The following is a 23,049-nucleotide window of genomic DNA, read 5'->3' as shown; positions in this document are numbered from 1 at the left end:
CATCACATCTGCATATTTCTCTGCTAGGACTTGGCAGCAATTATGACATGTAGACCTATAACAACTATTAACACATTCAACGTTACTTCCAAAAAAGCACTAAAAAGTCCGCTATTAAGCATCAGTAGCTTCTGATTAGCCAGGCTGATCAAAACTATACCTGACTTAGGTTTTCAGCACATGTTCATAACTTATCAGAAGGTGTTACACAAATTTGAAGGTGCTAAACACAATAACAGTTACATTTGCTAATTCTTGTGACCATAAACAGGAATACTGTCCAATTTTCTGTTTTATTTAAAAAAGCCGAATTCACTAAAAGACTTACGTAGATTTGCTCAGTGGAGCTAAAGCTTCTGGTGCTTGAAGGTAAGAAGACATTCATTGGCCGTGAGACTTCTGGAGCTCAGACACACACACGGCAACAGTTACGCGCCGAGTCTTTCCCTACTCCCAGCTCTCATTACCAGAGCGTTAGCAAAAGGTGAGGAGAAGCATCAGCACCGCTGAGGAATAATATCGAAGTCAATGAAGTAACACTGTGAGTTTATTCAGAGTAAGCACTGTGATCCCGTACCGCTCACGTTGAGAAACGGTATGGACTGAGACAAGTCCCTTTGCCCTTGTGATATGCACGGGGGTGGAATGAGATGAGAAGTTATATACATCTTGCACTTTGTTGGGGGGAGTCTTGAAGAGTCTTTGAGAGTCTTGTAGGTTCATGGTTGGCCCTGTTTCACTGACACAAATGACCACAAATGAAGCTTTTCCAAAGGATAAAGAACAATGTGTTCATCAAAATAATCTAAGAAAACAGGCATAAAGTTGGAGGTTTCAGTGTCCATGGTGTGGAATTGTGATGTCCTTGGTTTCTGAGGCTTTTACTGGTATCATAAATGCTAAATGTTTGACCATTTCTGTCAGGACTTAGAATTAAGTGCCAATGTGAATTTAAAATGCTACCACAGACATGGAATATGTACACAAACTGAAGTAGATCAGTGTGAACCACCACTTTTCTGATCTTGGATTCCAGACTCTTTCATTTGTAACCTACAATAATAAAGGGGGGGGGAGGGGAGGGGGTAGCATTACAAAGTCACTTTGTTCCATTAAGAGGTATTTCACAAAGAGCACAGCTTACCCTGAGTCAAAGAGCTTTTTAGTATCAGTGAACTAATTCTGTTTACAGGTCAGAGTTCAAAGGGGAAAGTGATGTGTAGAATCTCTTTAGCATTCTGTGGTTGTTTCTCAGTCTGAGGGTCAAAGACATTGTTTAAAAGAAAAAAACATCTTCCCATTCACAGAATGAGCTTGTGGGGGAAAGTGAAAAATGTTTACAATCTACCTGGTGCAGAGAAATGGCCCAGGCGACCATGATGGAGTAGACTGTATTGCCCCAAGGTTTACTGCCAAAATAACAATAACCACAATAACAGAAAAGACACCTACACATGACTGTGATTCTGGTCACATGACCCAGAATCGATGTGCGTTTTGGGCGCTCCGGCTGCTGTCATCGCAGTGGCGCTTGGCGATAGGCACACATTTACTGGATCAAGGTCATTCCCACATTTAAAGTAGACAATGGAGTTGTATGTACTTGTTCTTTTTTTTTAAAGTAAGTGCATTTTTAGTCAAACACAAGGAGACTATGTATACTAAATGTTAAAGTCTTTGTTTTATCATTCAGAATCCATTTTCTGTAATTTCGTATTCATGTTTAGGTTTGAACAGTAAATGGTTGTCTATGGCCTGTTCCTATAGACTCCCGACGTTACCTGGGAAAGGAAATGGTAAACAGTCCACACAATCAAGGTGTGTTTGTGTAGACCTTCCTCATCTAGACACCTACACGTAGAGCTTCCTTTAAAAATGCAAGAAACAGAACCGCATTAAATATGAACAATATATAAAAGATTAGACCGTATTGTCTATATGCAAGAACATTCTATATTTTAAAGGACTCTTATTATGAACGCCCCCCACTTCCCATTTTTAAAGATGCGCATGAGGACTTTCTTTCCACTAGAGGGAAAGCAGCCAGACTGAATAGGGCAGAATAGGGTCCCCGAAAGTTGTGCACTGACGTGTAAAATGCAGTCGCCAACGAAGTAACATTTCTCGCCCCTGGTGTACAGAATTCCTCCGCGCTTCTTTAAACATAGTCGCCTCAAGTGACAGTATTTAAGACAATGAAAAAAGCACCACAAAATTTATACGGAGGTCTAATCGTATGATGATATGTACAATGTACGCCATTGAACGGCAAAGAGAGAGAGAACAGAGAGAGAGAAGGGGTTGAGAGAAAGGAAGAAAGGGAGAGAGAGCGCAGAAACCACTTAATCAAACTCCGAGCCTGTCATGCAGGTTGATATATACACAGGAGACCTGAGGAGTTTCACCTCTTTGTTACAGGTGGGTTTCCAGGACACACACACACACGTGCGCACACACACACACACACACTCATGTGCTGCAGGCTATGTGTGGGCGAGTCCAGCAGTGCCAGTAAGGGCTCAATTTTTTCTCTTTCGTCTTTTTACACGAAGTGTCGGTCCTTGCGGCCGTGATTTTTTTTCATTGTAAATGAAGATAGGTGGAACAAAAGAAAAAACCCAAAATATCATCTGAACCAGAGAGAGAGGCGCTGACGATCCACCTGTACTGTGCAAAGGAGGGTCTGAGGCCAAGCTCTAGATCTGAGGTTCTAGGTGCTCTGCTTCTAGGCCTCCTCGCCCGAGGAAGAGCCGGCCGCCGAGCCGTCCGTGGGCTCTGGGGAGGGCGAGGGGGCACCAGCTGTGGCTGAGGCGGGGGCTTTGTCATCGGCGGAGCTGTGGGTTTTGTCTGGACTGTTCCCCTCTGCCGAACTCTGTCCGTCCTGGCCCTCGGAGTTCTCAAGCATCTCCTGGATGAGGGGTGGCATGGAGCCGGGGATCTCCATCTTCAGAGAGATGACACGCTCTGCTCCTGCCAGGGGAGGGAGGGAAAGAGAGAGAGAGAGAGAGATGCTGGGAAAAATGACTACATTCATCCACAGGTTCGTCTTTGTGCCTGGCGCCCGTACCTTTGGCACTGATGCTGCGGAGGTCCGTGATCTTCATGAGGGTCTTAGGGAACATGTGGGGCTTGCTGGGCCTGCGCTTCCTCACATAGATCTTCAGCGCCTCGAGCAGGGGCTCCTGCAGCTGGTCCACCTTTGAGGGCTCTTCCAGGTCCTGGCGGTCTGGTTGAGGCATCCAGAACAACAACCAGGTGAGTATTACATACTGATGTAAAGCAATAGTCATGTCATCCACCCATAAGTCCCATAGCAGGACTTTCCAAGGTTTCTTATGCACCTAAAAAAGTCCTGTAACTATAACCAGGGGAATTTTTCTTCTAAGATCACTTGTAACCAGTGGTTTGCATCTTCAATGTGGAGTATTCTTCTCTTTATAGTAGACTGACAAATCTCTGATGGCATTTTGGATAGTGTTCCGAATTGAAAGCATTCCATAGATATCCATTACTGTTGTCTGCTAGATTGGTTTGGCTAAAATCACCAGTGAGTTCTTACGTAACTCACCTGTTGTTTTTGACATAACAGTACACACTGGTGTTGATCCACCGTCTCTAATCGACAGCATATTTTTTAGACCTTTTCATAGATCTACTGTGCTTGAATCTACTGACAAACTGACAACACAGCTGCCTAAGAAATAACTGCAGCCAAATTTCCAACTCTATTCATTCATTCATTCATTCATTCATCTTCTAAACCACTTAATCCAATTCAGGGTTGTGGGGGCCAGTGTATCCCAGCAGCACAGGGAGCAAGGCAGGAACCAACCCTGGACAGAGCACCAATCCATCACAGGGCTGTCCAATTACAATTTTCTCTAAAATAAGAGGATAAAAATGGGCTGTATTCCCTACACAAATCATCTGATATGGACATACATACTGTCAAATTAAAGCATACAGGCTGCACTGTAACTTCATAGACATTTGTTCATTTCAAATCCAAACAAATTGTATCACTGTCCAATTACAGACTGCACAGCACACCCTGTCAGAGGCAATTTCAATTTAAGGTGTTATGCTAGGTGTGCTGTAGCCTCTAGGTGGCAGTGTTGCCATGAAAATGACCCTTCAACAGCTCATAGCATATTTGCCCTCTCAGACTGTGATGCTTTTCTTAGCATTCCTCTGGATTATGCAAGCGTGTGTAATGCTGGGTGCAGCACTGGCCTTTGAGACCCCTGAGTCAAATATATCATGCTCACACAGGCACGCCTTATTCTGAGACAAAACTGTGGGAATGAGGAAGTGTGTGGGAGTGTAAGTGTGTGTACTTGTGTGTGTTCTGGCACAACAAAAAACTAGCCCTAGGAGACTGTGAGATATCCTGAGGGCTCTAATTTCCTGTGCAGTGGGGATGGCACACACACACACACACACACACACACACACACACACACACACACACAGGAGGCATGCTTAAACTCGATAATAACATAGCACATATGTGTCTCCTCATGCCAACTCGGAGGCTCCCACATATCAGTGGTGCTCTAGCAGTGCTCCCTGTCTCATTTCATTAGACTTTATTTAATTCATGAGCTCACACAGCGAGAAGCTTGCACCTTTCACACAGCGCACGTTTCCATATCCATGATTGAAGGGAACTTCACTTGTAAATGACATAACTCGCACTTATGAGATGACTCAGAAAGGGAGTCAGACCAGTTACATCTACTCATAATACACCACTGTCAAATGTTTTCTGTAACAGACTCTTTTCTGGAGTGTTTTCTTGAACATGGTTGTGACATTCTCATACACACTCATGTTCCCGTTTGTTGCATTATTTTAACAACGTATGCAGTGTCTTATTGTCCCAATGTATTGTTGTTAAAATGGTAATGTATTATTATTATTATTATCCTTTTTTGATACGGATGGTGATACAAATGGCAATGTACATTTCTCAGCAATGGTGCCCACCTCTGGCGTGGTGCAGGGAGGTTGTTTGGGTTGTAGTGAAGGTGTTACGCTGCTCTTGGCAACACTACTTAGGTGTCAGCAGCCCTGACACGCAGAAGGTATGACAGTGGAGATGAGTGGGACGTTCTGTTATCTGAGCCCAAACCAGCAACAAATTTGGATTAAACTAACCATACAAAGGCCCATTGATCTCTTTTTTTTTGTCTTAGGCTCCCAAGATTGGATAAAAGCTTTTGTTTTTGTCGCTGTTCTTGCTTTCTGGTGATTTCCGTGCCTCGGAGCAGACACTCCTTGTATCCTGCTACACAGGGCTCTTGGCTAAGTTCACCGGTACTGGAGCGAACAGCTAAGAAAGGTGCTATTTCTCTGTATGAAATACCAGTTCCCAATTAGGTTCTTCATAACATGACTGCCTGTTGGGTAGGTGTGATACTTCAGATTTATCTCTAGGACCCCCTCTATCACACATCCCTGCCACCAACTTCCTTTCACAGGATCCTGTGGGACCAGTTCTCAGCTGCTTCAGCCACGCTCTGTGTGTGTGTGTGTGCTGTGTGTGTTGTGTGTGTGTGTGTGGTGCCCACCTCCGGAGATGAGGCAGATGGCAGAGAGCAGGCCTGTCTCTGTGTCGTCCATCTCAATGGGCAGGAGTTGGTTGGCGAAGGTGAACACCAGGTCTGTGAGCGGCCCAAAGCCAGCGTTGTGCATCTGTGTGCGATTCAGGGTCAGCCCGTCCGAGAAGGTCATGGTGTCCTGGTCTGGAGTATAACGCGTACAGATGCGTAGGATCTATGTGCACACGCACGCACACACACACACACACACACACACACACACACACACACACACACACACACACACACACATACAATTAGATGTAAGTTATTGTGGAGTTGCAGAGGGACTGTTTGGGTCTGTTTATGATTTGAGGACAGAAAGGTGGAATCTCTGTCCTGCCTTCTGCTTGTCTGTGTAACCACATTGTCCATGTGTCTATGTAACTACAATGTCCATGTCTCTAAGTAACTTAACTGTCCATACCTCTGAGTAATTCCACTGTCCATACCCATGTCTCTGTGTAACTACACTGTCCATACCCTTGTCTCTGTGTAACTACACTGTCCATACCCTTGTCTCTGTGTAACTACACTGTCCATACCCTTGTCTCTGTGTAACTACACTGTCCATACCCATGTCTCTGTGTAACTACACTGTCCATACCCATGTCTTTGTGTAACTACACTGTCCATACCCATGTCTCTGTGTAACTACACTGTCCATACCCTTGTCTGTGTAACTACACTGTCCATACCCATGTCTCTGTGTAACTACACTGTCCATACCCTTGTCTCTGTGTAACTACACTGTCCATACCCATGTCTCTGTGTAACTACATTGTCTCTGAGTCCAGGATTTGGATTTTGTTTATATGAGCATATAAGCATGAACTATACATATGTATGTAATATGTATGTAAACGCAGTGAGAGGGAGTGTGTGGAGAAAGACGAGGCATTGTAGATTGCTGTTATATGAGCCCTTTGAAGCAGATGCTGACAGTGATTGGCACCAACGTCAAGAAGATGAAACAGAATAAAACATGGCTGCTGGCTGGGCTCATGTGCACAAATGCGCACACACACACACACACACACACACACACACACACACACACACACACACACACAAGTGCACACTCATATTGTTTGATCCCCCCTCTAAAGCCAAACTCCACAGTACAATGCCGCAGTGAACAGACATCACAGAGGACGAGGTGAAGCCGGCTTGGGATCTGTGTGTATGTGTGTGTGTGTGTGTGTGTGTGTGTGTGTGTGTGTGTGTGTGTGTGTGTGTGTGTGTGTGTGTGTGTGTGTGCATGTGTGTGTGTGTGAGAGAGAGAGAGAGAGACTAGAAATGCAGGGTGAAGGGGAAGGTTGCATTTTGTATTTTCAGAATAATAATCATGAATTTTCACCAATGCACTCAAAATTTTAAAGATTCTCAATGCAAACCACAAAACAACATATATGTCAAACTGTTGCAAAAATTGTGCCAGAGTGTTCTTTGAGCTTCTAGGTAAGATGAGAAAACATAATTGTTAGTGAGGTAGGACTGGTTTGGTCCCTAACTTATTGTATTACAGTAAATTTCTAATCAGCCCTCCCCCTCATACAAACAGCCACACACAAACTCACTCACTGATAAGGAACATCCTGTTTGCTTAAAGACATTCTGCCAATCCATCTGTTAAGCGGACACACTCTTCCCAATCTCTCCCTCCCTCTCTCCTTGTGTTAGAGGAAACAGAACAATGCCAAAAATGAACTGTGGGCAGCATTCCCCAAACAGCACTGGGGACCTCCCCCTCTCCGCTCAAAAAACCGTGTGGAGCTACGCGTATTTAGCATACGTGTGACGTCAGCGCTAACTGGCTGCGTGGTCGGCATGGAAACTCACACACAGTTTGTCACCACCCTCTGGTCTGACACCATTGAACCCATAAGTCAGCCAACCCTGATAAAGCGCAGTACATTTTATTTGAATAAACTGCATGAGTGTAAGTGCTATTGCACTTGCTTGGCATTACAGCAGTAGGGACTACTGCCTGTGGCCTGAGGTTTGTCTGGTGACCGCCCATGTAAGACTGATGAAGGGTGACAGCAGGGGATGCTGAGAAAAGGCTTATTCAGGCACGAGAGCGCAAACTACAGGCTCAGAGACAGCAGCGTTGCAGCTGAGGTGCTGCTTTTTACTTTATTTAATGAACTTAGCAAAAGAAAGAGATTGTGTGAATGAGAGAGACAGAGTGATAGAAAGAGAGAGAGAGAGAGAGAGAGAGAGAGAGAGACAGAGAGACAGAGAGAGAGAGAGAAAGAGAGGCACATGCTTTGGAGCTGCAGGCTTGCTGCTTTCTCTCCATCCCTCCCTCCTGCCATCTCCCTTAGGGATGGTGCTAATCAAATCAGCAGTGATCCGCCTCTCCCTCTCTCTCTCTCTCTCTTTCTCTCTCTCTCCCTCTCTCCATCTCTCCTCTCTCCATCTCGTCCTCTCCCTCCCTCTTTGCCTCTCTGCTCTGTTTCTCACTCATTACCACGGCAACCTGAGTTCAGCACTCTCCACATGCATTCACTCACACACACACACACACACACACACACACACACACACACACACACACACACACACACACACACACACACACACACACACACACACACACACACACACACACACACACACACAGCCAGAGGGGCTTCACTCTAGAAGTGGCCCACATTTCCATCCCAGGCCGAAAACAAACAGGAACATAAGTTGATTCCTCAACTACACAAGCAGCTAAGTTATCAGCTGAAACGGCCGAAGCAGTCTCACAGAAGATGTCTCATCAATATCAACATTATATTGAGTGTTTGCCCAAGGAATGGTTTTAGAATGTAGTCAGGGCCCTTCAGCAAGTCAGGCCAGCTGAATGGAGATCCATACTGACCATAATACCATATTGAAGATAATGCTATATTGATTATAGTCGCACACTATTGATAGTACATCCTCGTAATACCAGCCTGTTGATCTATGCTCACCTCAACCAAACTAGATTTTGATTATTTTGTCTGGTTGGTTCTTTTCAAATCTGTTTTTAAAAAGCCCTTTATTAATTAACTGACCTGAAAGAAATGTATTTCAGTGGATATTGTGATAGGACAGTTATGACTGGATGCCTATAAAAAAATAAATAAATAAAAAAAAAATAAAAAGTTTCAGGTCTGTATGGACACACAAATCTGATATTTTCAAATCAGACCTGAATCGCTCTCATATGTGGTCCTAGATTGGATACATTGGATACATATCCGACTTGAATCATAAAGGCCAGATTGGGATTCGGGTAGCTTTTTGTCTACATGCCTACGCTTGGTGCTGTAGTTGTCAGCCAGCACTGGCGAGAGAACAACAGAGGAGAGCAGAACAGTGACAGTAGCTGTGGAAGGTAGGTGCTAGCCGTCTGGCTTTACCTTCTCCACCTGATCATGTACACCTGACGAACTGTTTGAGCTCCTTCACAGCAAAAGGTGATGCACCCAAGCACTGCTAGTGCGCCCATTTTGCCAGATTTAATAGAAAGATTAGGGGTTTTTTTTGTCTTTGGTGATGCAGATGACCAATGCAGAAGTGTATCGATGTGCCCATGCATCCCACTTTGGAGGACAGATGCATTCACATTACAGACAGATACAGGTACCTTACCGTTATGAATGTGAACAAGTGGAAACACATAGCTGGAGAAAGTCATAAAAACTGGAATAAATGGTGATGAATTTACCTCTCCTCCCATGCACACACCCACACCCACCATCACACACCCACACCCACCAGTATGTCCAGGCAGGCAGCTTTGAGTAGAGTGATCTGGTCAGCGATGGTAAGTCCAGTGAAGCCAGGCACTCGTTTGGCAAACTCCACGATTTTGATAATGCACTTGGTGGCCAGTTCACTGAACTTATCCCATAGACCCAGATCCAGACGCACACGGTGATCAGCACTGGAGTTCTGCAGAGGGAGAGACGACACACACACACACACACACACACACACAGACATTTACAGTCAGATAGGTATAGGTCAGGGTTTTCATCTGACACAGAGAGATAATGATCTCTATTGCCTACACACTCCTCACACATCACATTCAAACGCATACACACAAACTGTGTACATATATATAAACTCCACAACACTATTGTAGGAAAAGACGTCTTGGCAAAGCTGTCAACTGACTGGCTCTAATAAAGCAGGCATTCTTTATTTGTGTGTGTGTGTGTGTGTGTGTGTGGGTGTGCGTGTGTGTGTGGGTGTGCGTGTGTGTATGCGTGTGCTTACTCCACCAGACACTGAGCTGGTCTGTGACTGAATCCTGTGCTCCCACTCCCACATATGGGGATCACTGATAGAGTTGTGACAGCCAGTAAGAGGAAAAGGAAGGAGACACTACCACACACATGCGCCATTAACACACACACACACACATACACAGAGCGAGGGGGGGGGGGGGGTGATGGAGGGAGGTGTCCGTGTGTGGGAGAGAACTGTCAGTGGTTTATCTGGAAAACAGCATTTTTAAAACTAATATTTCATCCGGAAATATTTAGAAGTTAATATTTCATTTTGCTCCATTGAGATTTTGCTGGTGTTCTAGTGACACCTAAAATAACAGTGTGAACTGTACAGAACGATAAAGAGATCACATGGGGGGGAAAAACCAGACGCGGCCAAAACGGGCGCGAAGCAGGAGCCAGCCGGAGTGGGCCAGACCAAGTGCCAGACTGAGCTATGTTATCCGGGGGCAGGAGAGAGGCGGCGGGTTTCCGGAGTGCTCGGCCATGCACACTCCGCTCCGCTCGGCGAGACCGTGATCTGAACAGCTGACGCTAATTTGTTTGTTTTCCAACAGTTTACATTAAACAGCCCATCTGTGTTGTCCCAGTAAGCTCACCACCACCAGACAGCCTGGGTCCACGCTGTGAGGACATACATGCACACAGAACGCGACCGAGAGAGAGAGAGAGAGAGAGAGAGAGAGAGAGAGAGAGAGAGAGAGTAACGAGATAGAGAGAGAGAAAATGAGAGAGAGAGAGAGAGAGAGAGAGAGAGAGAGAGAGAGAGAGAGAAAATGAGAGAGAGAGAGAGAGAGAGAGAGAGAGAGAGAGAGAGAGTAACGAGATAGAGAGAGAGAAAATGAGAGAGAGAGAGAGAGAGAGAGAGAGGGAAATGAGAGTGAGAGAGAGAGAGGGCAAATGAGAGAGAGAAAGGGAGGGTAATGAGATAGAGAGAGAGAGAGAGAGAGAGAGAGAGAGAGAGAGAGTAACGAGATAGAGAGAGAGAAAATTAGAGAGAGAGAGAGAGAGAGAGAGAGAGGGAAATGAGAGTGAGAGAGAGAGAGGGCAAATGAGAGAGAGAAAGGGAGGGTAATGAGATAGAGAGAGAGAGAGAGAGAGAGAGAGAGATAAGGCAAGAGAGACAGAATTCTCTTTATGGCTCCCACTACCTGGACCCTGACTGTTCCCTCTGTGGTCCTGAGGCAAAGTGCAGGACCATGGAGAATTAGGGCCCTCAGAGCTCTCAGTTCCCGAAACAAGCGGCAAACTACTAAAAGGAGCTCTGTGTATCTGCCTTATTCAAACTGTTCAATCCAATTAGAAACAATTTTATGCATGAGGACGTGGTTCCATCTAAAAGGCCACTTTCTTCCAAAGTGCCTTAAGAAAAGCCTCACCGTCCACAACCAGGCATTACAAAATCCTAATCTCTGTCCTGCACAGAGTGTCTGCTGGGACGAGCGTGAATACGCGCACTACAGATCATATAGATCATACTGCCCTTGCCAAGCAGTTGCCTTTGCTAATTATTTCTCTTTATCACTGTGACATTGACTTCCTGGGTGTTTTGTAAGTCGGCTAAACAAACAGATGCGCTTTTCTGAGCAGATGTACATCTGTTCATTAAGCCGCTGCTAGATGGACAGCGTTTATAGGAGCTACATACAGAATGAAGCCCTCATTGCAACTCTAAATGTACAAACTCACTGGATTTGGATTTTGGAAAATGCAGCTTTTTGAAGAATGCCATTTCATCACGAGTGAGAATCCTAGAGCCTGCAAATCAACAGCTGGTTTATTATGGCTCATCTTGAAGGAGGAGCTCCAGTCATTAACACGCGAGAGGAAATGATGCCCTCTCCGCTCCCGCGGCATTTGGGGCGAGGGGGCGGGGCATGGCCCATCGTTTATGGCTAAATGAGGAGGTGGATAAATCCCGTCTCTGGTTAAGGGGGAGGTGACTAAATCTGATCTCTGGTGAAGAGGGAGGCCACACGCCTGTGCCACCAGGAGCTCGCCCGGGCGGGCGAGAAGGCGTGGAGACAGCCAAGGTACAGATATTAAAGCCACTCGTCTTCGTCCTCCCTGCCAGGGCCCTGAGGGGGTGGGGGTGGGTGGGTGAGCAGAGGGGACGAGAAGGGGGGGCAGGGGGGATGCAGCAGTGGGCTCATTTGATCCCCCCATCGCAATCTCAGTCAATTACTGCGGTAGCATAATTCGATAGAAGGAAACAAGGAAGTGGCCGGGGAATTCTAATTCCATTCTGGGGCATTTATCCAAACAAATTAGACAACTCGCAACGTCAGAAAATAGGCGGCCGGTGTCAGAAGGAGCGCCACGGTTACGGACGGTGACGGGCATTCCAGGGCGGCTGGCCGGGGGGCTTGGAATGGCGGCGAGACGGCGCAGCCGTTATGCAGCTAATATCCCGCAAGCGAGCGATCTCGGGGCAGCCTCCTACAGGGGGAGAGGCAGCGCTGGGCCCGGCGTGGTTTTATTTTGCCTCTGATGCCGCCGGGGTCATTGCTCGTCACTGTGGCTGTCAATAAAACGTTATTCATGGTCGAGCTAAGTCGCTCTCCCTCACCCGCACGTGAACTCCTGAATCACAGAGGAGCCCGGTTTGAATATTTCGCTGCATAATTGGAGCTTTAACCTAATCTGGAGGGGGGGGGGGGATCGGGGGGTTGGGGGAATGTGGGGCTCCTCCTCTGTTCCCAATAAAGAGATTCCTAAGGCACGTCAGGAACCAATCGCTGGTGATAATGAGGACTTTCTCCCAGGCAGTGGGGAAGGATGATTAGCTCTGAGCCAGATTAGGGCTCTCTGTGTGTGTGTGTGTGTGTGTGAGCGCGTGTCTATGTCTGTGTGTGTGTGTGTGTGTGTGTGTGTGTGCGCGCGCGTGTGTGTGTGTGAATGTCCTGCACAAACACAACCTACTCTATTGCCCTCTTTCCACAGGCTTTTAGCATGGACCCTGTTTTAGGCAAGGACCTGTTCTGGGAGAGAAGTTTTAAATACGTGCTAGAAGAAAAGTGCCTTTTTAAAAACAATTATTTCTTTTACGAATTTTCTCCCAATTTAAGTCTAAGACTACACACAATGTTTTGTAGACAATGGTTTTATAAACACTGAAATATTTCAGTTATTTTGCCTGTGGTGTTACAACTCACTGTTCATGAGATCTTAAGCAGATAGCAGATAAACTGATAACATTCTTGTCAGAGCAGCTCATTGCTGTTAGAACCGCATTAAAACAACTTTAGTCATTTATTCTGTATTGCCCTTGCACAACGTACATTTCAAACAGTGACTCCTATTCCCTTTGAAGCTTTCTTGCGTGTAGTTATGTCTGTTGAAAATACAATGACATTCAGATACAAATTTAGCATTTGTAAAATCCTATTTCTTTATTCTGACTTTCATCTCTCTCCCTATTATAAAGCGGCGAGCAATACGACAGCTGTAGTAAGATGTAACTCAAATGTTTTCTTACACGGCAAGACTCGAACGTTCATGTTTCAGAAGCTCCAGAGGTTGGGCATCATGAGACTGACTCATCCTTCCAAAAAGTAGAGCGTTTGACATGTGTTTGTGTATGTGTGTGTGTTTGTGTGTGTGTGTGTTTGTGCGTGCATCACATATTTACCCACAAACCAACACAAACCTACTGCAGAACCTGCCGATCTGAGCCCTGATAATGGTGCATGAACGTCAATCTCAGCTGCTGCACACTGAGCTCAGGCTATATTTAATCTACCTGCAGACAAATACTAGCTCGCTGTCGGTCACATCCGCAACGCTGTTCCACATCCCAGTCATTCAAAATAAGACCTAATCTCGACCTGCTATCAGGCCGTCAGTCAATCTGCCCCTCTTTCCACTGCTGTTTACTTGTCAGGAGGGTTCCCCGAGCCCAGGCTATCAGGAAAAGAGATCTACGCAACAGCCTTGCTTGTCTCAGTCTGGCACATCTCTTTTTGAATGCGCCCTGAGATTTAGGATGTTTTCATGGACTGCGACCCTACATTCTCACATCCAGTGTGCGCGCAGAAGGTAGCCGAAGGCAACTTTCGAAGGCGCGATTCCGAGCCTTCGGAGAGGTCACGGCAGGGTCAGCTTCGCCAAGAGCTCCCCCGATCAATTCCGTGATGCATTTCGCCCCTCGGGTCAGTGCTGCCTCTTCCTGATTTGGAGCTTTGGACCTGCTGATGTGTCCCTGCAGCCATGGCCCAAGACTCGCACTCCAAGAAGGAACCCAGGCAGGCTTCACCGTGCCGTGCGCTTTCACTGTTTAGGGGATGCTATATGGAGATGCTTACTCACAGGGAGGAGAGGGGACCAGCAGAGAGGAGCTCTAGGGCTAACTCAAACTCTTCAGCTGTAGGACACACATGGTTGACACCTCCCCTGTCCCCCACCCACAAAAGCCCATGCAACCTGTTTTCTGCTCGTCATCGTTTATGCTGCTCCTCGCAGTGCTGAGGCAGGGGTGAATGTGCTCTTCAGGAGCAGCTTTTGAGTTGCCGAGGGGCAACCAGACGCTTCCCAAGCCCTGAGCACACAGCCGTTCCTCTAGCTGTCGCTGTCCACAGCAGAAACCTGATCAACATCTCCCAAGCCTCTCAGATTGCATTCGTTAGATAACATCAAACAGGCCCCCTTTGTTTTGCCTTATATTAATAACAAAACTGATGTTCAGGCGCCCTTTGTGAGGAACTCTCTAATCTTATTTCACCTCCATTGATTTCCACTGAATATCCAAAGCACTTTGCCTCCAAATACGGTGAAAAGCCTACTGGAGTCTGTGGATGGGAAAAGAAAGCCAAAGGGAAAGAATGGAAGTTATTGAATAGTTTGCAGAGATTTGCTGTAGACAGCGTTCATAATTGAGCTCTCTGGCTGTATTAAAGAGGGATTTAGAGTGGAGCACATGAGATCGATCGCCTCTGTTCTTGGTCCTGTATGAAGTCCAGTATGAGGTTTAAATCAGACAGACACTTCTCCGCTAACTCTGTGGTTCGGGCCCTCTGTTTTGGCTCCGTCGAAGAAGCAGGGGCCATGACACACTCGCGACTGCTCATGCATTCGATTAGCTCGCCATGGTTTCTGCCTCCTACTGTTCCTCTTGAAGAACTGTATCTGCAAAAGCAGTGCAGAAACTTTTACCGTGTGACACAACCTTCTCTGAGCCTGATTTTGCTTGAGCTCTCTTTTCCAAAAATTAGTGGATGAGCAACATTTAGTTTATATAACATAACATAACCATCAAAGCTCCTGAAGAGTCCAGACTACTAACCAACCACCCTTATCCAAAGCATCTTACATATTTAACAGTATGTCAGCTCCCCAGGAACTGAACCCATGACTTTGCTGTTGATAACACTGTGATGAGAAGCATGTTCCATGTTTAGTGCAGGGCCCTACAGGGAAAAGCATAGGTGCCATGCTCACCGTGGTGTACTTGCCCAGCTGGCAGAGGGAGGGGAACGTCTCCTGGTGGGCTCGTCGGATTTTCTCGATGATGGTCTCCAGCTCCGCCGTGAGCTCGTAGCTCTCTGCCAGCTCTGGCTTCGGATTCTCCTTTTTCTTCTTGTTGCGATCATTGCGTACCGCTGCGAGGGCAAAAGATAGCCTTCATCAGTACCTTGGCAAACAAGCATTTTGCACCATTTCAACAGAAATGCTGAAATGTACAGGAGTTTGAATTACATGAACCTTGGAACAAATCAGCCTTTACACCCTATACAAAGCCCTTAGTAACTGTTTCACTTCACATCTAATACCACATATGTAAAAGGAGACTTGAACAAAAACTGGTTATGTGGGGGTGAATGCACTCAAAGCTAACTTCATGGCAAATTACCTTGATACCTTTGATCAGAATGCACGAGAAGCGTCTCTTTTTGCTTTCTTTAAGTCATTTTTTCTGAGATATCACAGCCAAGATAAGTGCTGAAGCTCACTGCCATTATGTTTAGAGCTTCTAAGAGATGGCCTCAGATTTCACAGGACGACCCTCATGTTTGGCCTTAGATTTCAAACGAACACCCATAAGCACTGATGTTTCTCATTCCCTTCCCCGATGGCCACTGAAAAAGTGGCTCCACACATCAAAGTGCAAAACAAAGGGGGAAGCAGGGAGGCGGCTTTTCAGACCGGAGCAGTTTATCTGCATCGAGGGGGCTCGTGAGCGGCAGTAGCTGAATCCTTTGGCGGCAGGCAGTGTGGCGAAGAAACACGCGGCCCCAGACGGATCAAGCGTGTGCACGGAGCGGCTCCGGCCCTCGCCTCCCTCTCCCTCCCCCCTTATCAATCCCCAGCCCCTCCCTCCATCACTTATCCACCCCTCCCCCACCTACTCTGAGCCAGGGCTAGAGATCTGCCGTCAACGGCCATGATTAATACAGGAGGGTCTGATGAAGGCAGCTGAGCTGGACGGCCGTCATTAAGGCGAGAACACCTGGTGCTGGGGACTGTGCAGTTTGATTAAGCCCTGGAGGAGCTCATGTTTTGGGGTGTGCGTGCGTGTGTGTGTGTGTGTGTGTGTGTGTGTGTGTGTGTGTGTGTGCGCGCGCGCGGATCACATCCAAGTCATCACTCGACGATGAGCGTCCAAGCCACACGGAGCTCCTGATGCCAATCACCAACAAGGCTCGGAAAACAAAATGCTGAGGTCATTATGATCATAACTAGCCTGCTATAGCTTCCACAGTTCATACCCACAACTGTGAAAGCAATGGCTGAGCCCTCAGTAAAAACATTTGTGTAACAAATATCCCATCTCTCGTCATCTTCTTTCATCTTTGTGTATTTACCTTTAAAAGAATATTTACATTGAGATGCATATATTCACAGTGACCTAAATTAAGTCCTATATTTCCCATCTGTCTCACTGCTAGCAAACCTTTCTCTGCATGACCAAAGCATATAGCATACAGAAGATCCCATACTACAGTTTAATTGTAATTTCAATCAAATCTAATAATCTGTGTATTTCACATCATTTAGGTAGAAAGTGCACATTTTAAGGCACTGTAGAATTATTGTTACTCTCTGCTGTAATTTGCAATATTGTCTGCAGAAAGGTCACCTGCTCTGTGTGCTTGTGCAGACTTCAGCATGCCCAGAACAGGGATACCCAGAGCCCGCTCGGCTTCACCTGACATGCATAATGAATGCACCACCTGCTGCTCCACCTTGTCCGACCTCCCACGTCACCCCTTGGCCCGGTGACATGAGTTCCCCATATCCAATTGGTTCCATCCAAACAAGCCCCGCCCAAGCCGAATGACAACAGAGGGGGGTGGCTCCCTCGCTACTGAATGTGTGTGGCTCGCTCTCATGCTGGGAGTTTCCGTTGTCCTCGGTGCCTTTGTTGAGCGCTCTTGTGATATCTTGGATTTGGAGACGTGTCACAAGGGCACAGGGTCATGCTGTCATATGGTAGAATGACCTATATGTTCACAAAGTGTGATTAACCTCTATTGCGATTTTGTCTATATATAATCTGAAGCCATGCTCATCATGCCCTGTCTGAGCCAAAACTATTGTTGTTGTAGCTTAAGTCATTACTGACATGTGGAATCATTTAGCTGATGGGAGTGCCTAATGAAGGTTGCATATTTGGCCCAGATTGAGTCTATGAAGTTGAGTGTCTGTGGAATCATAAAACAATGAATAAAGCTGACAGTGAATGAGGCCCAGTACGACCACAGCCAGGATCCTCATTCATCCACTACCTTACTACCTTAAAATCGGTTCAAGAAGCTCGTATAACTTTACTCCTTTTTTTTGTAAAAGAACGTTTAACCGAGCTTAATCTAATGCTGAAGCCCTACTTCTACTAAAGCTTCTGTTTTTGTGCAAACCTCTTGACTTGCTAACCCAGTGTTAAAAGCTCTGTAGTAAAATGTATTTTCATTATTACTTCTTAGGCTGCTGTGGTTATTTTTAAGATCAAGAACGTGGGACAATTTTCAAATGTGTGCATTAGTGTGTGTCAGCTTTGTGCCTGCTAGCTGCGCAGCACCTGCATCTGTATAAGTGAACTGGACTGAGGGGTTTCCAGACGCAGCACATGACAGTAGAGCCGCTTCCTTGTGTGCAACTGTTTTCTCTCTTTTCTTCAGAGGAAAAAAGCCCACATTCACAGTTCAACTTCTTCAACGGACCTGAAAAAAAGAACAATGGAGGCCTAACCAAGCTCTCTCTGTGTATACGAAACCTGAGAATCCCCTTCATGTGTCCCCGTGCGCCAAGCACATGAACAAGCAAGCAAACTATAAAGGAATAGGCGCGTGCTGTCTCTAGTATGGGGGAGGCTTCGTGATCGGGTGGTGGGCGGCAGTGTGAGTCAGAGGTAGGCTTGCTCCATTTACGCTAGTGCATGCTGCCTTTGTGATGGCGGCCGCGCGCACACAAACACAAGCCTGTGATAGCAGAGGTGCTGTGATGCTTTGCAACAAGGCCAGCAAACCGCCTGGGGGCTAAAGCACACACCATGCAAGTCCAGAGGAGGGTGAATACAAAACATACAAATAATACAAAACAAAAAACAAAAAACAAAAGGTGGGCTGACAGCAAAGCAAGAAGACGAATAACAAACATAAAAGCCAACTATGGCCCGTGTGGTTCCCATGTGACCCTTTGCCACATTGCGCAATGTGTTAGCACGTTAGCGCATTAGCACATTAACGCATTTGCATGTTAACGCATCAGCACATTAGCGCATTAGCACATTAGCATGCCGTGTGGACTAATGAATGGGCGTCATAGCCTTTGCCGTACACTGCGTGAGCCTAGCTGAGTGAATGCAGGGCCTGGACTCCATCTGTGCCCAGGCTTCTGGCTGGCATGCTTCAAAGATTACAGTGTGATAGGAATCTAACGGAGGGACTCAACAGCCGCTTAAAGCTGACACATTTACAGTGGCGGGTGTCGGGGGAAATGGGGGTGGGGGGGGGTTGGGAGGAGCAGGGGGTTGTCGTGGCTGTCGGTGTGTTAAATGCAGCTGTCACAGACAGGCCCTCCTAATCCCCTACATGATATGAACAGGAACAGGAGAGCAAACAGCCATTTAACTCCACACTACAGTTATGTGCACATGATAGTGTTTGTGTGTGTGTGTGTGTGTGTATGTGGCCTGTAGGTGCTGTATGCACGATACATATACACTATTCAATTCAGAAGAGCTCGATATAAATTGTGTAGCACATTTTACCGGGAACCTCGCCCCCACAGCAGAGCTGCAGAGATCCAAGTTCAGACCCCTTAAGAGTAATGAAGATGACAGTAGCAAAGAAATAACCCACCCCAGGTAAATCCAGGTGAGGGTCCCGCCTCCTGTATCTGTGGGAACCGCTCGGTCCCCGGGACTTAAACATACCCCTAATGTGCCTTGCCATCCTCCTCCAACTACCAGCTGTAGTCAGCTTAATCACCTTTTCCACTGAGCAACACTTAAGGCGTGCAGATAAAGATCGCAGTGAACTGCTGTCAGTGGACGTGAGAGAGGGCGGGGGGGGGGGGGGGGTCCGATTTCCACTTCAAAGCCCCTCTTGAGACAATAACAGAGGCATGCAGGAGAGGGATGGAGAGAGAGAGAGAGAGAGAGAGAGAGAGAGAAAGGGGGGGGTGATTGGTGTAAGGGTGTGTAACTGTAACTCATACACCTCGTATAGGTGCTCTACTGCTGGTTTCTCAGTCTCTCACTGATAACAGGGAGCTCGTCTTGAAGTGCCACAGCACCTCTGTCTCCCTCTCCCACATCATCCTTGTCCACCTTCCTCCGTACCTGAGAATCCTTTTCTCACCTCTCTGTCTTTCTCTCCCGTCAGTCTTCTCTCCTCCGGTTAATCCTGTCGGCCATTCTATGTGTTAGTTGTGAACGTGACCGAGCGGCGTGGCATCGGTAGCGGTGTGCGTGGATCACACTCCTGTCCCGGGCGTCCGTGTGCCGGCCATCTGTGCGGCATGCGGCCCCGTGGCGTCGCACCGGCGCGACAGATGCACGGGTAAATAAGCGCGATATTTCTCCCCCACTCTCGTCACGCGGGTCCGCGCTGGCAATGGGCCGTGCCGGGCTGGGCCGGAGCGCGCGCACGCCCGTCACTCTCGGGGTGATGGCCAGAGCAGCTCCCGGTTCAGTCTGGTAAAAACTCAGGAGGAGGCAGAGGGACTGGGGTTTAAGCCAGCTTTCCCCAGGGGATCTCTCTCTCTCACGCTCAGCTGAAAGAACTGAAGGGCTTGAGATAATCTTAGCGATGTCCCCCCTCCCCCTGCCGGACTCTCAACACAGTGGCTAATTCTGTGGCAGATCATCAGCTAGTCAGCTGAAGAAAGAGAGAGAGAGAGAGAGAGAGAGAGAGAGAGAAGGGAGAGCAAACTGTATGTGCCTTTGTTTACTAATGATTTTCCCCAGCAGTGGCTGGAGGTGGACGAGTGGGAGGGGCTTACCAGGTGGCAGCCAGCTGCTGACATCTTCCTTAAGGCTGTTTAGCCTAATAACAGTACTAACTTTAGCTTTCTATTACACCACGTGGGGCAGGGTAGCAGTGCAGAGACACTGTTAGATGACATATTAGGGTGAAACTGAGTGAACAGGGACTGTCTTGCTGCTGTTCTCATGGAAGAGTGAATCTCTGAGGTAAGTGTCATATAAAGAGCCATACTATCGTAGCACAAAGACCTGGAGCTTCTCAAAGACTGTCCACTTTTTGTAATTGGACAGCAGAATCTCTCTCCTATGCATGTAGACATGCATGCATGTGCACGCACACACAAACACACATGCACACACGCAGAGGAAAATGTCTTCTTTTGTGTGTTGGGTTTTTTTTAGCTTTAAGGCTAGTTACCAGCATGGCCCCGTGACCCCCCTACTTCAGGAAGAAGCCCCACCTACCGTCACCTACCACTACCGTTACGTTTAGTATGAACTCTGTCTTTGTGCCTACCCTAAACCTGCCTACCGCGCGATGGCATTAAGATGTCTCGCCTGTCCTTTCGTCCCAGAAAAAGGACACGCGAAAGACTCCGGCCCATGCCGCGCCCGCACACAGCGGGCCCAGTGGCCGGGGCGATCGAAGCAGCGCGCGAAATGGACGGTGCTCAGCTCTGCCGTAATCCCCCCTCCCGCTCCCCACCCTCCCAAGGCCGAGCCGAGGGGGGCCGTGACGCGTTCAGCAGCAGAAGTGCAGTTCCAGGTATACCAGGGGTAAGAGGCAAATCGCCGGTGTCCTGGTGCGCCACGACGACACCGAGTGTGGCTTTTCCCATTCTGTCTGAAACGGCCTGACGAAGCAACTCAAGAAACGTATTTATTAAATTAATAGGGAGAGCAGTGAAGCAGGCTTACTGGTGTATCTAGAAGAAACCATCAAGACGTAATGGGCCTGTGAGTCAGACAGCAATGGGGTAGGAAAAGACAAACGCAAAAATGACACTCATTTCTAAACCGCGGCTGTATTCCCATCTCCTCAAGCTGCAGTTTTCAGCACACAATGGCACAAGTTATCGGTGGCAATGATACCGATCTTCAGAAACTACAGTGAACGCAAACGGCAATGATAATGAAGGTTATAACCTGCTGTGGGCGGAGGGATGTGGGCGGGCGGAGGGGGGGGGGCATCGCTGGGGGAAAAAAGAGCCTGTATGACATTTCCATGGTATTTATCGGAGAGAGGACTCTGCTAGCCTGATGCGGGGAGATTTTATAACATACCATCTCATCATGACATACTGGCATTATGACTCGCTCACTCAAAGGTGTACTAGAACACTCACACCTGACCTTTAATCTGGCTTTCTTAGGTTTACCGTGAAGGGATCTGAAAGCGTGCCCTAGTAATCATCACAGGCGTGGGGTAGTTCAGCTCTACTACCACAGTTGTGCCTGGATTAGCTGTGCGAGTGAGGGCTCGAAGACCCATTTGTTCTTTTCATGATGGAGAAGCTCACTTTCACTTTGCTTACCTGGTGATACATTCTGGGAGCCTTTTGGGACACAGAGAAAGAGCAGTAATAGATAGAACCTGTCAAGGGCAAAAACCTGCATAGTAGTGTGTGTGTGTGCTTGCGTGTGCATGCGTGCGTTTGTGTGTGCGTGTGTGTGTGTGTATGTTTAACACAGGTCGAGAACTCACACTCCTTGGACATTCCAACGGCAAAGCACTTCTGTAGTCTGCAGTACTGGCAACGGTTCCTCGTAACCTTGTTGATGATGCAGTTCTTGTCTCGGTGACACGTATAAACCATGTTCTTCTGGATACTCCTGCGGAAGAACCCCTGAGAAAGGAGGAGAGAAAGAGGGAGAACAAGGGAGAGAAAAGGAGAGAAAGAGATTCATCCTTTGAAACAAGAACACATGTACATGAAATAAAGAATATTCAAATCTCTTTTTCAAATTCAACTATTCAAATTACTTTTCATAATGTTTAACAGATGAATTCCAAAAAAGCCCTTTTTTGGTCAGACACTGACTGTGAAGTGTACCATCTTCTAAATGAGTCAAGGATATTCAAGCAATTAAGCATGCAGCCCAAACCCCCCCCCCCCCCTTTATGGGAATATCTGCTAGCAGACAAATGGGCCCTCTGATGGAGCTGATGGAGCTAATGGAGAATTATTCTCTAGGGAAAGCTCCAAATTTAACTGGCCCATCTGTGTTCATGATTTTATTTACTGCATCTATGAGACGCATTTCATGTGCCCATGTAACAACGGGTACGGGAGATCTGAATCGCTGCCGTTAAAATGAAAATTGTGTTTCTTGGCGAGAAACCTCACTGCTCAGCTGCTCTGTGGAGCAACTGTTCTACATAGGATAAAACAAAAGATAATGGATTACATATTCGCATTATAAATAGTGATATAAACTAAACAAACAAGGTTGGGTGATTTCCTGAGGAGGAATATTGCCTTTGGTGTGATCCAGTGCGATCCATCTCGCTGGTGCTGCAAATGCAGAAACGACAGCCGTTTCCTTGAAAAGGAACGTTAAAAAAAATCCTTAAAGGCTTTTTAGTGAATATTAATATGTTGTTGCTCGGCGGGTTGGCAGCAATGGCGATCAGTCATATACGGGTGTGCGCGCCCGCTCATGAATGGGTGTGCTTCCCTCCCAATGATGGCTGGGAAAGGGCGGTGGAAGAGGTGTGTGTTTGTGTGTGTGTGTGTGTGTGTGT

At 47.0% G+C, this 23,049-nt stretch overlaps 1 protein-coding gene across 2 annotated transcripts in view; it reads right to left on the bottom strand.

Annotated features, from left to right (window-relative positions):
• Window positions 1-1,354: 1,354 nt before the first annotated feature.
• LOC113586480 (retinoic acid receptor beta) overlaps window positions 1,355-23,049 on the bottom strand; it is a 101,549-nt gene continuing 79,854 nt past the window's right edge. For both annotated transcript variants that reach the window (XM_081716292.1, XM_027024625.3), the window contains 6 exons: window positions 22,009-22,150; window positions 15,317-15,477; window positions 9,360-9,536; window positions 5,574-5,778; window positions 3,068-3,226; window positions 1,355-2,970 (listed from right to left, as the gene is read on the bottom strand). In XM_081716292.1, coding sequence (XP_081572418.1) covers window positions 2,726-2,970; window positions 3,068-3,226; window positions 5,574-5,778; window positions 9,360-9,536; window positions 15,317-15,477; window positions 22,009-22,150 — 1,089 coding nt within the window. In that variant the 3' untranslated portion in view covers window positions 1,355-2,725. The remainder of the gene's footprint in view (window positions 2,971-3,067; window positions 3,227-5,573; window positions 5,779-9,359; window positions 9,537-15,316; window positions 15,478-22,008; window positions 22,151-23,049) is intronic.

The sequence above is a fragment of the Electrophorus electricus genome, chromosome 6, assembly GCF_041902795.1.
Source record: "Electrophorus electricus isolate QZ-2024a chromosome 6, ASM4190279v1, whole genome shotgun sequence".
In the NCBI taxonomy this organism is placed as follows: domain Eukaryota; kingdom Metazoa; phylum Chordata; class Actinopteri; order Gymnotiformes; family Gymnotidae; genus Electrophorus; species Electrophorus electricus.
The sequence above is the reverse complement of the archived record's forward strand: the minus strand, read 5'-3'. Positions and strand labels throughout refer to the sequence as shown.